The sequence below is a fragment of the Octopus sinensis genome, linkage group LG8 (genome assembly GCF_006345805.1).
Source record: "Octopus sinensis linkage group LG8, ASM634580v1, whole genome shotgun sequence".
Taxonomy (NCBI): Eukaryota; Metazoa; Mollusca; class Cephalopoda; order Octopoda; family Octopodidae; genus Octopus; species Octopus sinensis.
In genome coordinates, this window is record NC_043004.1 from 102771072 (window position 1) to 102783860 (window position 12789).

Genomic DNA, 12789 nt, shown 5'->3' on the forward strand with positions numbered 1-12789 from the left:
AGTACTTATTCTATCGGTCTCTTTTGCCGAACCGCTAAGTGACAGAGACGTAAACACACCAGCATCGGTTGTCAAGCAATGCTAGGGGGACAAACACAGACACACAAATATACACACACACACACACATATATATATACATATATACGACAGGCTTCTTTCAGTTTCCGTCTACCAAATCCACTCACAAGGCATTGGTCGGCTCGGGGCTATAGTAGAAGACACTTGCCCAAGATGCCATGCAGTGGGACTGAACCCGGAACCATGTGGTTGGTTAGCAAGCTACTTACCACACAGCCACTCCTGTGGATGATTACAAATTCATAAGACAAAAAGTCAAACTAACTGATCAAAGACATTACAGAATCATGCAAAGCTTGGAACTGTAGTCACAGAAAACTCTAAAAGCACAAACAATGCCTTGTCGTTGATTTCTTGGCCACTATCAAATATTTATTTTCTTCTTGATGGTTTTTCCAGAGTGCGTCATAAGCATGTTAATACACACTATATTGCAGCATGTATATTCTAACAGGTTGATATGAAATGTATCTAACATCAACTACCACTGGCAATAAATGATTATCTTTATACTGCTTGGGACAAGTGTTTCCATTAAACAGGACCTCTATTTGGCTTCACAGAATATAGTGACATGTTTTTAACATGTGATGAACTAAAATTATCTCACAAAATAGCATTAAATCTGGCTACTTCTATCTGCATACATAAAAACAGGTTTCTAATCTAGGGATGAAGAACATTTTTAAGAAAAAAAGCTCTGAGAATTTGAAATGTTATTGTAGGAAAGTGAAGTGAAATTTCTTACTTAGACAAAATAAATTTGCCAAACCAATGGTGGTACAATTTTTCCACGTGGTTACTTGACTAGATACAAAGAGCAGCCAAATTTCTCTCAATCATAACCTATTGTCTTAAAAAATGAAAACCACATAGTATATGTAGGACTATATTATCAAATATCTGAAAAAAAAAAAAAAAGATGAGATGGTCATGACAGGAACACCTTTGTAGGCCTTTGTAACCAGAGTTGGCTTGAGGCTAAAAAAATAAATAAATAAATTTAGACTGTGACCATTTTATGCCTATCCCAAGAATATTATTAGCAAGAAACAGAAATGAATGTTGGTTTCTCATATTGATACAGAATCATCTATCTGTGGGGTAAGATCAACCATTACATGTCCAGGAATTATTGCAGACTTTAGAGGGAAGAAACAATCAATTCTATCTGATGAGATTTGAAATCGGAATGTAGAAAGGTGAAAGTAAATCATATAAAATATTTAGCTTCTGGGCTCCACCATCACGGTCATTGCACTGCATTGGAATAAGAAATATTGATTTCAAAGTGACTCAAGGCAATAAATCTGTAAGAAAGAGGAGGCATTATCAGAAAATTTCTGGACAGCACATGATAGTACTGTTCAACAGAAATTAGCACACAGCTGGTGATTACTAGCAGCCAGCCTATTGAGTTAATCCACAACTAGGCTTTATTACTATCTAAACATGTTGTTATCTAAGGTTTTGTATCATTTTGTGAGGATGACACCTCTGGCTAGGTAACCATGTATCTCCTTTACAGCAGCACACCTCTTTTTAACTCCAACTCTCTCTAGGTAACCATTTCTGCCCTTGTTCTTGTTAACTCTCACTCTCTTTTTCTTCCTCTCTCTCTCTCTCTCTCTCTCTCTCTGGCTGGGTAACCACGGACCTCCTCTGCAGCAAGACATCTGTTTCTGCCTCTCTGTCACACTAATCTTCCATCATCTGACACAAGATCACCTCCTCCAATACCCCCTCCCCTCTCAAAGACTATTTATCTTGCAAAGTCACTTGGTGACCCCACTAGTGCAGGTGCCACTTAAAAAGCACCTAGTCCACACTTTAAAGTGGTTGGCATTTGAAAGAGTATCCAGCTGTAAAAACCATGCCAAAACTGACTTCACCTGTGCAAGTGCCACATAAAAAAGCAATCAGCCTACTCTACAGAGTGGTTGGTGTTAGAAAGGGCATCCATCCATAAAAACCATGCCAAAACATACTCAGAAGCATGGCGCAGACTCCTGCCTGGCCAGTTCCTGTCAAACTGTCCAACCCATGCCAGCATGGAAGGACAAATGATGATGATGATGATGACTCGGTCATTTTTATGTGACAAACAAATCTGAGTAGTGTGTCTGCATCAAATTTTGCATAAAGCTCATTAAATATGCTATCAAGATTTTTTAAATGTTTCATGTATTTGGCAGACATTCAGAAATCCACACGCAGGACTTTTAGTCACAGGTGTTTCAAGGTTGGTCAAGAGTCAGGGAAACCAAACATGAACAAAATGCCAGGAAATATGGAAAATAACTGTGAACTCATCCATGAAAATCACTGCTGAACAATTCATCAACTGCTTGACATGATTAGAATCAGTTATGGAGTCTACCAGGAGATTCTCACAGAACACCTGAACATGCATTGCAATTTTTAAAAGAATAGAATGGAGTCATTTCACACCTGCTGTATTCACTTGACCTATCCTCATATGACTTTTCTATGTTTCCCAAAAACTGAAGTTGAAGAGGGTGCCACTTCAAGACAGTAAATGAAATTGTAGGTGTGACTGGGCTTCTATGGTGCTTTTAAAGCATGGAAAATATACTGGGATCACTGGGCATTATCCTATTTGGTATAGCCCTCACTTGGGCATTATCCTATTTGATATACTCCTTCCAAGAGGATAGTGCCTATATAAAATACATTATTTACTGGTATACAAGTGCACCTTTTTAGACCAGGTCTTGGATCTGTCTCACATCCCTCATACCGTTACTAAAATCATGTCTAGTACTCACTGACCTTGAAAGAATGAAAAGTAAATTGAATTCTGTAAGAATTTTAAACCAAATTGTACAGAGAGAGAACTAAACACTGTAAAGTGAAGTTCATGATTTTGGATATATTCATATGTTGAGGAGAGGGGGTGCTGGCTCAAAGAGAATGTAAAGTTTTCTAACAGGTTTCGTATAGTACAGGGAACCCTTGTTAAATTGTGCTAATAGAGGGGATGCCTGTTTAAGCCAATTGTCCCAGTTAAATGATGGCTGAGGTTAATATTGGATATGTGTAAGATGTAGAAAACACACACTGTACACTGAACATGATAAACAGTTTCAAAATTAGAGAAAATATTGTAAACATTAAATAATTATTCAAAAATTTTTATAAAATTAATTTAACATTACAGTATGTAAAAATTAAAAAGTAAATTTTGTGAAATTTTAATTTCATTTACTTGTGATAGATGTGAGATGAGGTGGCTGTGGTCACAAGCTACATATACCTAGAGTAAATAATAAGCACCAAAACAAAAAAATAATGAGGAAGTTAATGGTAGGCTGGGTTCCTTTCAAGAAGCATGGTAGTATTTTAAAATCAAACCAAGTCTGCCTCTAAAGAAAAATCCAAAATGAAAATCATAACACCTGTAGTCTTTTATGGATCAGAAACATGGGCCCTAACAGCAGAGATGGAGAAGAAACTGTAAAAAAGAGAAAATAGACCTGAGTAAGATACCTGGGACAGGTAGCTACTGGACAAAAGACATTGTAGAATGGTGGTCAATGATGGAGAACTGAAAAGGAGAAAAACCATGAAAAACATGGCCAAAGAAGAGTGTCAAAAGATTCTGGATCATTGGAAACTGGCAACATCAAATGGGAGACTAAAAAGTTGGTGATGGTATGCTAAGACTTTCATCCTATCTTAGATTAATAACAGCTGACAACACAAAACACACTTACTTGAATGTGTATGTGTGTACATTTGGATGTACAAATAAAGGGGAAATGCATTTACTCGAAAGATATATTAAAGTTATTTGTTTGAAGCTAAAGTTTCATTCAATTGCAACAGACAAGTAACAGTGGAGCAAAGGCAGCTTCAAATATATATATATATATATATATATATTCTCTTTTTTTTTTCTCTTTTACTTGTTTCAGTCATTTGACTGCGGCCATGCTGGAGCACCGCCTTTAATCGAGCAACTCGACCCCGGGACTTATTCTTTGTAAGCCCAGTACTTATTCTATCGGTCTCTTTTGCCGAACCGCTAAGTAACGGGGACATAAGCACACCAGCATCGGTTGTCAAGCAATGCTAGGGGGACAAACACAGACACACAAACACACACATATATATATACATATATACGACGGGCTTCTTTCAGTTTCCGTCTACCAAATCCACTCACAAGGCTTTGGTCGGCCCAAGGCTATAGTAGAGGACACTTGCCCAAGGTGCCACGCAGTGGGACTGAACCCGGAACCATGTGGTTGGTAAACAAGCTACTTATATATATATATATAATATATATATATATAACGGGAAGCTTTATGAAAATAGTCAAAAGACGAAGGCAGGTTTACGGAAGTAGCTTGTTTACTAACCACATATTTCCGGGTTCAGTCCCACTGCGTGGCACCTTGGGCAAGTGTCTTCTACTATAGTCTCGGGCCGACCAAAGCCTTGTGAGTGGATTTGGTAGACAGAAACTGAAAGAAGCCCGTCGTATATATATGTCTATATATGCGTGTGTGTATCTGTGTTTGTCCCCCTAGCATTGCTTGACAACCGATGCTGGTGTGTTTATGTCCCCGTTACTTAGCGGTTCGGCAAAAGAGACCGATAGAATAACTACTGGGCTTACAAAAGAGTAAGTCCCGGGGTCGAGTTGCTCGATTAAAAGCGGTGCTCCAGCATGGCCGCAGTCAAATGACTGAAACAACTAAAAGAGTAAAAGAGAGTATATATATATATATATATTCTAGCAAGAACTGTCTGATGAACGGCAACGAGAAACTCAGAGTAACAGATTTTGTTGAATTTTCTGCTGCTTAAAATAAAGTATATATATATATATATATATATATATATATATATATTATATTAATCATTGATTCTAAAATGGCCAGAGGAGGAGGAGGAGGCAGCACATGAAGGAAGGACAACACTGGACTTTACAAATCTGTCACACTAGTGAAACTGGTGCAGTTGAGCTTTAGTCTGGGCATTTGTAGATCAATGTCTACAAAAAGTATGAACCGGTAGGGGATTCTAGTTCCAGAGAAGAACACGAAACATGCTTCACATAGGAACTAAGAGATGAGATACGGTTAAGAGTGATGTAACAAAGAAATGGGGTAACTGGACTCGAGCGGAGAGGGTATGAAGTAGGTATTTCATCACAACAGAGGCTAATGTAGTATAAATATAGAAAAGGCAGTGAGAAGAAACAGTGCATCTGTACGCTAGTGGGAGGAGTATGTTGGGTGATTGAATATTTGCCAATCAGATAAATGACCTCCTTTTATATGTGATGTAGAATGTTAGTGTATAATTGTGTGTTGTGTGTGTTCACACGTGCACACAAAGATAGCAAGTGACAGTTCCAATGAGCAGTATTCAATGAGTATGAAATGATAAACTCAAAAAACTTGAGAAATAAAAGAAACAGTTACTTTCCCAATAAATTTTGTTTCTGTCAAAACAATTGGGGCTGAAAAAAGCAAAGATGAATAAGGTAGATCCAAGCATTCTGGCAGGAATTTTCAGAAAATAAAAAAAAAATTTTAAAAATAAAGAAAATAAAAACGTAAGTAGCACACACCCTTCATTGGTATTTGGAAGTGTTTATAACAAAATGTTTGCCTCCTTATGTATATCTCAAATAACAGGCCAAACAAAACTATTCAAAGCTCATACATCTATCTACACAGAAGTATGTAAGGAACTTGTAGTTTGCGACAGAAATTAATTTTAAATTGAGAATGGAAACAGAATCATTGTAAATGATATAAATAATCTCCAGTCATTGGTTGGGAGATGTTTAACATCATGTTGCAGGGTCCATCAAAGGAACTGACACTGCATTATTTGAAACATTCAATTATCAATAAATAATGTATACACTGATGTATGTATTGAATATATTTTAGCAAGGAGTAAGCAGAAAAGAAGGAGAAAAGAAAGAGAAAGAAGTAGAAAAAGAGAAGGAAGAGAGATGCATAATAATAAAAAAAAAAAGCACTAGGTTCTGGTTTTGACAATAAGGAAGTTTGAAAAGAGAAAGTATGAATGATACTGAACATAATTTTCAATATAGCTACCCAAATCTCAAAACACAGTTTTTTTTCTCTCTCTCAGTTACACCACAGAAGTTAATACTTATGAATTCATGTTAAGTGTTATTCCTAATGACCTATCTTTCAGTCCAAAAATACCACTATCACAATTACTAATAACTGCTTTTCCTGTACAAAGCAATCAAAATGATGCCAGGCTACTACTACTACTCTCTACATATGGCTTCCATATATAACGGTAGAGTACAATGTCACTAACAGTTCAAAAAGTGGAATAAATTAGTTTGCTCTAAGGAAGAGAAGTCTAACGTTTTGACCCAAACCCTTCAACAGAGAGAGAGAGAAGTTTTAATAAGATTTCCTAGTAACTAGTGCAATACATAGTTATGTAATAATCTTTTGTACTCTAGGCACAAGGCCCAAATTTTTGATTAGATAGTCGATTAGATTGATCCCAGTATGCAACTGGTACTTAATTTATTGACCCCGAAAGGATGAAAGGTAAAGTCGACCTCAGCGGAATTTGAAATCAGAACATAAAGACATATGAAATACCGCAAAGCATTTCGCCTGGTGTGCTAATGATTCTGCCAACTTGCTGCCTTATGTTTTGTTATAATACTAACAAAAGAGGATCACTGTGAAATAGCTTTATTTTTGGTACTTTAATTTCTCTTATCAGAGCTTAGAAAATTTAATGATTGGGGAGTGAATTTAGTAAAAGATCGATCGTGTTCACTTCCCTTCCAGATATTGTCAAAAGGTCTGGTTGGAGGAGCTGAAAATTTCTTTCAATAAGAGCAGTTTACTTTCTGAACTTGTGATGGTGACTTCAACTCTGAACATAAATGGGCACAGAAACTGCACAGTGTCAATAAGTCAAGTGAATTTGTAACAGAACATATCTTAATATCTTTGTATTACAGAAAGAGTTTTATCTAGTTTAACAAAGAGCAAAAGTTTTTATCTAGTTTAATGGGAAAAAAAAGTTAACAAATTTTAAAATGAGCAAGAAGCACATCTAGGTCAAATAAATAGCCAGTACAATAAATCATTTAAAAAGACATATACCCAAGGTTCTGCGCAGTGGGATTGAACCAAAGACATCTTAATTGCAAATTAAACAATACTATCTGACACACAGCCTTCTTGTAATATTATATATTACAGGGTGGTGGACTTGCAAAATCCACAGAATCACAGACAAACTATTTTGTATTATTTATTAATGAATTTCTACATTGTGAACTCAGATCCTGTCATGGTTTACTTCCCTTTTTGCCCTTTTAGGTTTGACAAAATAAATACCAGTCAAGTACAAGGGGTCTATATAATCGATTACATCCCCTACTTTGAAGGCCTTATGCCTACATGTAAAAAAAAAAAAACAATCATTATCTAGCTTAGAAATATTTCTGCCAATATCGGTCCAGGCCATGTCAAACTTAACAGTATACATATCTTTTTTCTTTATTGCCCACAAGGGGCTAAACATAGAGGGGACAAACAAAGACAGACAAAGGGATTAAGTCGATTACATTGACCCCAGTGCGTAACTGGTACTTAATTTATCGACCCCGAAAGGATGAAAGGTAAAGTCGACCTTGGCGGAATTTGAACTCAGAACGTAACAGCAGACGGAATACCGCTAAGTATTTCGCCCGGCGTGCTAACATTTCTGCCAGCTCACCGCTTTTAACAGCGTACATATCTACCATTCACAAAGATTAAAATTGACATTTTTTTTTTAATTGTAACCCAGTTTTATGATACTTGTGAATGGCCTTTGATAAAATAAAACCAAGGTAAAATCAGCTGTAACAGCTGCAAATATCCCTTTTGTCAAAAAGCAACTTGGTTTTCTTGGATTAACTGCGTCATACATTGACAACTGTATTGTGTATATAGGTAATTAGTAGCTTTAAGGCTAGAGACAGTAGATTTGAGGATTTAAACAAAAGTTCACTGAAAACAATAAGACATAGTAGATTGGTATTACTAGCTGTGATAAAAATATTAAAATCTGTGTCTGAAAACAGAACTGATAAGAAGAAAATATTTATGGCTATCTTTACTGATAACAGAAAGTCAATATCACAAGACCAAGAAGAATGACATTTCCAGTTACAATAGTCTAATGAAATTTAACAAGGTAGAGTCTGTAGCTTATATAAAGACAAGACCCAAAGTCCAAAAGTATACACTGGAGAAGGAAACAACACCCAAATACACATGTAGTTATTTTTTACTAAAACTGCCACACAACTTAATTACCAGTTTTTATTTTAACAACTCAGGAAGAGTGAAAGATAAAGCTTGGCTTTAACAAGATTTGAACTCTCTAACACAAGACACTGAACAAGATACCGTGAAGCTTCAAGTCCAGCTTCACTTCTTGCACTCAAAACACACTGTAAAGTGGTTGGCCTCAAATCATGTCTCACCTATTCCCTCTTCAAAATACTAACACTCCATTGAGTCGAGGAAGCCTCCCCCCACCTCTTTTCCCTGTTCTTTCCTGTCTTGGAAGTTACTTGGTAACTTCCCTAGTGTCAGTGGTATGAAAAAAAAGCACCCAAAACACACTGTAAAGTGGTTGGCATCCAACCATAGAAACCATGCTAAAAATAACACTGAAGCTTGACACGGCCCTGCAGCTCACTGGATCATGTCATGTCATCCACTTTCCATGCTGACATGGAAAGTGGACATTAAATGACAATGATAATGAATTATTAAGTTTAGCATGGACTATACTAAGGCAAATAATTGTGGTGTGGGGAACCTATAAAAGAAGTAGGGATAACCTTGATAAGCTAGATGTTTACACCAACATTCTCTTCACTCTTTCATCATATGATCAGTAATCCCTGAATCACTAGACACACACACACACACACACACAATTAGTCACTTCACACCTTATTTATATTTTCAGATATCCTAGTAAATATAATCTACAAAATGAAGCGAATGAAAGTGTCTACTTAGTCACATGATGTGCTAGAAATAGCAGCTAAATTTCCCTCTTATCAAAACTAATGCTTTAAAAGAGAAAACAAGGACATTGAAGTGCTCGGAATATAAAATGACTTACTGATCAGGGTTGGGCTGACCTGAGAATAAACAGCAATTCACGAACAGGATGACAATTCTATATTAAAAGCACAAGTGCCAGAATTGATACAAGGAAATATCTGAGTAGAAAGATACCAGTCACTATATTTTATATTTCTGATAGAAAGACGATGAAAATGTTTAAATATTTGTTGTGCAAGATTTTTTATGTGAAGTCGTGTGTTGAAACAGATATTGTTATATTTCGGAATGGTCATTTTGCCAGTTTAGCCAATAAAAACACAGTGCGTGTGTTTTTATTGGCTAAACTGGCAAAATGACCATTCCGAAATATAACAAAGACGATGAAAACAAAATTAATAAAATTGAATTCTTCAGTTTATAGACTCACTTGAACCTCAGCATAGTAGTCAACCTTTCAATAAAACTAAATATCACCATGAATTGAAATCATACAATATGAGCAACAAAAATTTTTAAGTTTGTTATTATAATTTCAACGTTAATTGAAAAAATTTAATGAAATGTCCAACCAATTAAAATATCTATAGTACAGTACAGATAACCATCACTTGTGAGAGAGTACGGCTTAGTAATATGCATCATACTTTCAGCAGTTGTTTTAGGTGCTGGAGTAGGTGCATGCAGGCATAGATACACTCTTAGCCATTCCACAAAATCCAGCAAAACATCCAGGGTGTGACAGCCAGAGGGAGAGTGAGTGGACTGCACCAGCACTGAGCTGATACTCACTGCAGTTGAGTAGAATGAAGCAATGTAAATCAGAGTGTCTTGCTCAAGGATATAAAATGCCACCTGGTCCAAGAACTGAATCTGGTGATCATGAGCTCAATACTCTAAACCAGTGGTTTTCAACCAGGGTTCCACGGAACCTTAGGGTTTCGCCAGTACAGTCCAGGGGTTCTGCAAGAAGTTACAAAACTGCTAAAATCGGCAGTAATTTTTAAGTCTCTTGTGCAGATATGTGTGTATAAGACTATTAAATTATTGCACAGGGGTTCCTCGAGCCAGTGAAATGTTTCCTTGGGGGTTCTGCTCCAGCAAAAATGTTGAAAAGCACTGCCCTAAACCCTAGCCATATGAATGCTCAATACCCTAAACCCTAGCCATATGAATGATAGCATTGTTTCCAACACAGATCACCAAGACTTACGCGTCCTCCAATTAACTCATGTGCCTTAATGTTCCTTTAGGACACGACTAAGAGGCAAACATACAAAATGTATTCAAAGACACTTCTTTTGAAATAAATTTATATAATTCTAAGAATAAATGTGTCGCTTTGGTTTACACATGCTTTTTATTGTCTCACTTGGTGCCTGACTTCACCTACTCCTCTGTTGTTAACCAATTCACGATCCTACTGTGGTATTACTCACTGTTTAACAACTCTATTGTTATTTATCATCAGACACGTGCACACCCACAGAACAGCTTTATTCTACAGTCTTTAAAATATCCCTGTTATACACAATATGTAAACTGTATTGTTAGATGTATATACCCTCTCCCACACATTATATATACATATATAAGCCAACCCAATTCATATTTATTCTGCAAAACACTTCACAGTGTGAGTCATGTTACTCAATGCCTATTTAAAAATAGGATTTTTTGGGTTATTTCAAAGTCTGTCAGAGAGAGAGAGAGATAGGTGACAAAGCCCAGGTGTTATAGGCTGTAGACAATTCTGGTGTGTGTGTGTGTGTGTGTGTGTGTGTGGTGTGTGTGTGTGTGTGTGTGTGTGTGTGTGTGTTGTGTGTGTGTGTGTGTGTGTGTGTGTGCTTCATTCGCTTATCTTTTGCAAATCTCTGTTTAAAGTATTTGAATTTCAAGTGCATCTGCCATCCTCAGTGTGGGGCTATACAGCATAACTGGGCTGAGTTAAGGAGTAATTAATGATTTCCTTTAACAATTTCTTCAAAGAAACCCATTGCCAGCTGAATTATATCTAAAAGCATCTGTCAGCTGAAGAGGTCTTACACTATATAGAATACAATATATTCCCCGAGTACTTCAAAGATTTAATTACTTACCAGTCTGTGCTCCTGTAAATATTATTTTCTTTTTTCAGAATCCTTAACTCTATAAAAGCATGTAAAGGTAAATGGATCCTTCAATGGTTTTAATGATGAATATTCCAGACAACTTCCCTATAGACTTACAGAAAATAGCTAGCATTCCACAGATTCTTGTACCCTAAATTTAATCCTCTCCTAGAATCAGTGTGATGCCAGGTGTGACAGAATCAGACCTTTAAATTACAGGTAAAATCAATCAAAGATTTTCAAAGTTTCTGGCAACCCAATTTTACTCACAAAATTTAGGTCAACCCATTGCTGTGGTAGAAAACACTTGCCTAACGTGCCATGCAATGGCAGTAGGATCAAACTTGGAACTTCATGATTTTGAAGCAAACTTCTTAACCATTCAGTCATGCCTGAGCATGGAGGGAGAGAGAGAGAGAGACGGACAGAGACAGACAGACAGAATAGAAGAATAAGAATGGAATGAAATACAAATAATGATGGGCATCACTTCAGAAGCACCAATATCTTTGGAGATATAGCTGCAAGCAAGCATAGAATTTAGACTTGAGCATGAAAGAGTGTCCAACTGAAAAGTAAGGTGAAGGATCAAAACACAATTAGTAACATACATTATTTTATTTTATATTTGTTATTTCACTCGTTAAATGTGTTCAACTGCTTTGGACAATCAAGAAGGAAAAAACAAAACGGTGATGTTAAAATCATAAGACAATCCAAAAAGTGAATAAAAAGCAAAAATCAGTAATTATTCAAGAAAAAGCAATATGAGTTGGAAGCCATACAAAACGATTGCAGCCTTGTAAATTAGGGAGATGAGATGGTGAAACAATCATCCTTTAGAATAACTGTACCTTCTCCATTTAAGTACCGGTTCTCACTGGTACCCAAAGAATGAAAAAAGATATCTACAAGAAAAACACGAAAAACAATGTATTAATATTAGCATTGTCAGTTTTCATAAATACATTGGATACTGGATTCACTGGATAATTTTTCTCTCTCACATCATGATATATTCATCAAGTTTTATAAATGCAAAAACAATGGGCCAGCATTTAGGGAGAAACATCTGCTTGTCTTAAAAGACTTAAGTTTTACAATTCAAGTATTAGAACTGCAATACAATATGGCAGTTAGTGGAAATTTAATGAGTGCATCGGCTAAAAGAGGACAAGTGTGGTTTGCTTAATTAGCAAAGATAGAGACAGGAAGCTACAGAGGGAGGAAAGAGAGAGAGACTTTATCTCCTGTATCAGTGCACAACCTGAAGGAGAGAAAAATTGAAGTCAAATATAATAATGTCTTCTTTGCAGACAAATCTCATAGATAGGGATACACAAAAGTACAAAGATATCTAAATAAACACTTTGCACAAATTTAGAGCTGTTTTTTGGGCGGAATCTTATTGTAACTAAACGAAATAAGAGAGAGGGGTGGAGTGGAAATTGATGTACGAAGGAAGTTTTACATTTCCAA

General features: G+C 36.3%; 1 protein-coding gene across 4 annotated transcripts in view; it reads right to left on the reverse strand.

Moving 5' to 3' along the window:
- LOC115215067 (EH domain-containing protein 3) overlaps positions 1-12789 on the reverse strand; it is a 100376-nt gene that overhangs the window by 57251 nt on the left and 30336 nt on the right. Inside the window, exon 2 of one of the 4 annotated variants that reach the window (XM_029784217.2) lies at positions 12165-12218. The exons of the other annotated variants lie outside the window; for them this stretch is intronic. Within the exon in view, the coding sequence (XP_029640077.1) occupies positions 12165-12218 (54 nt within the window). The remainder of the gene's footprint in view (positions 1-12164; positions 12219-12789) is intronic. 4 annotated transcript variants of the gene reach the window in all.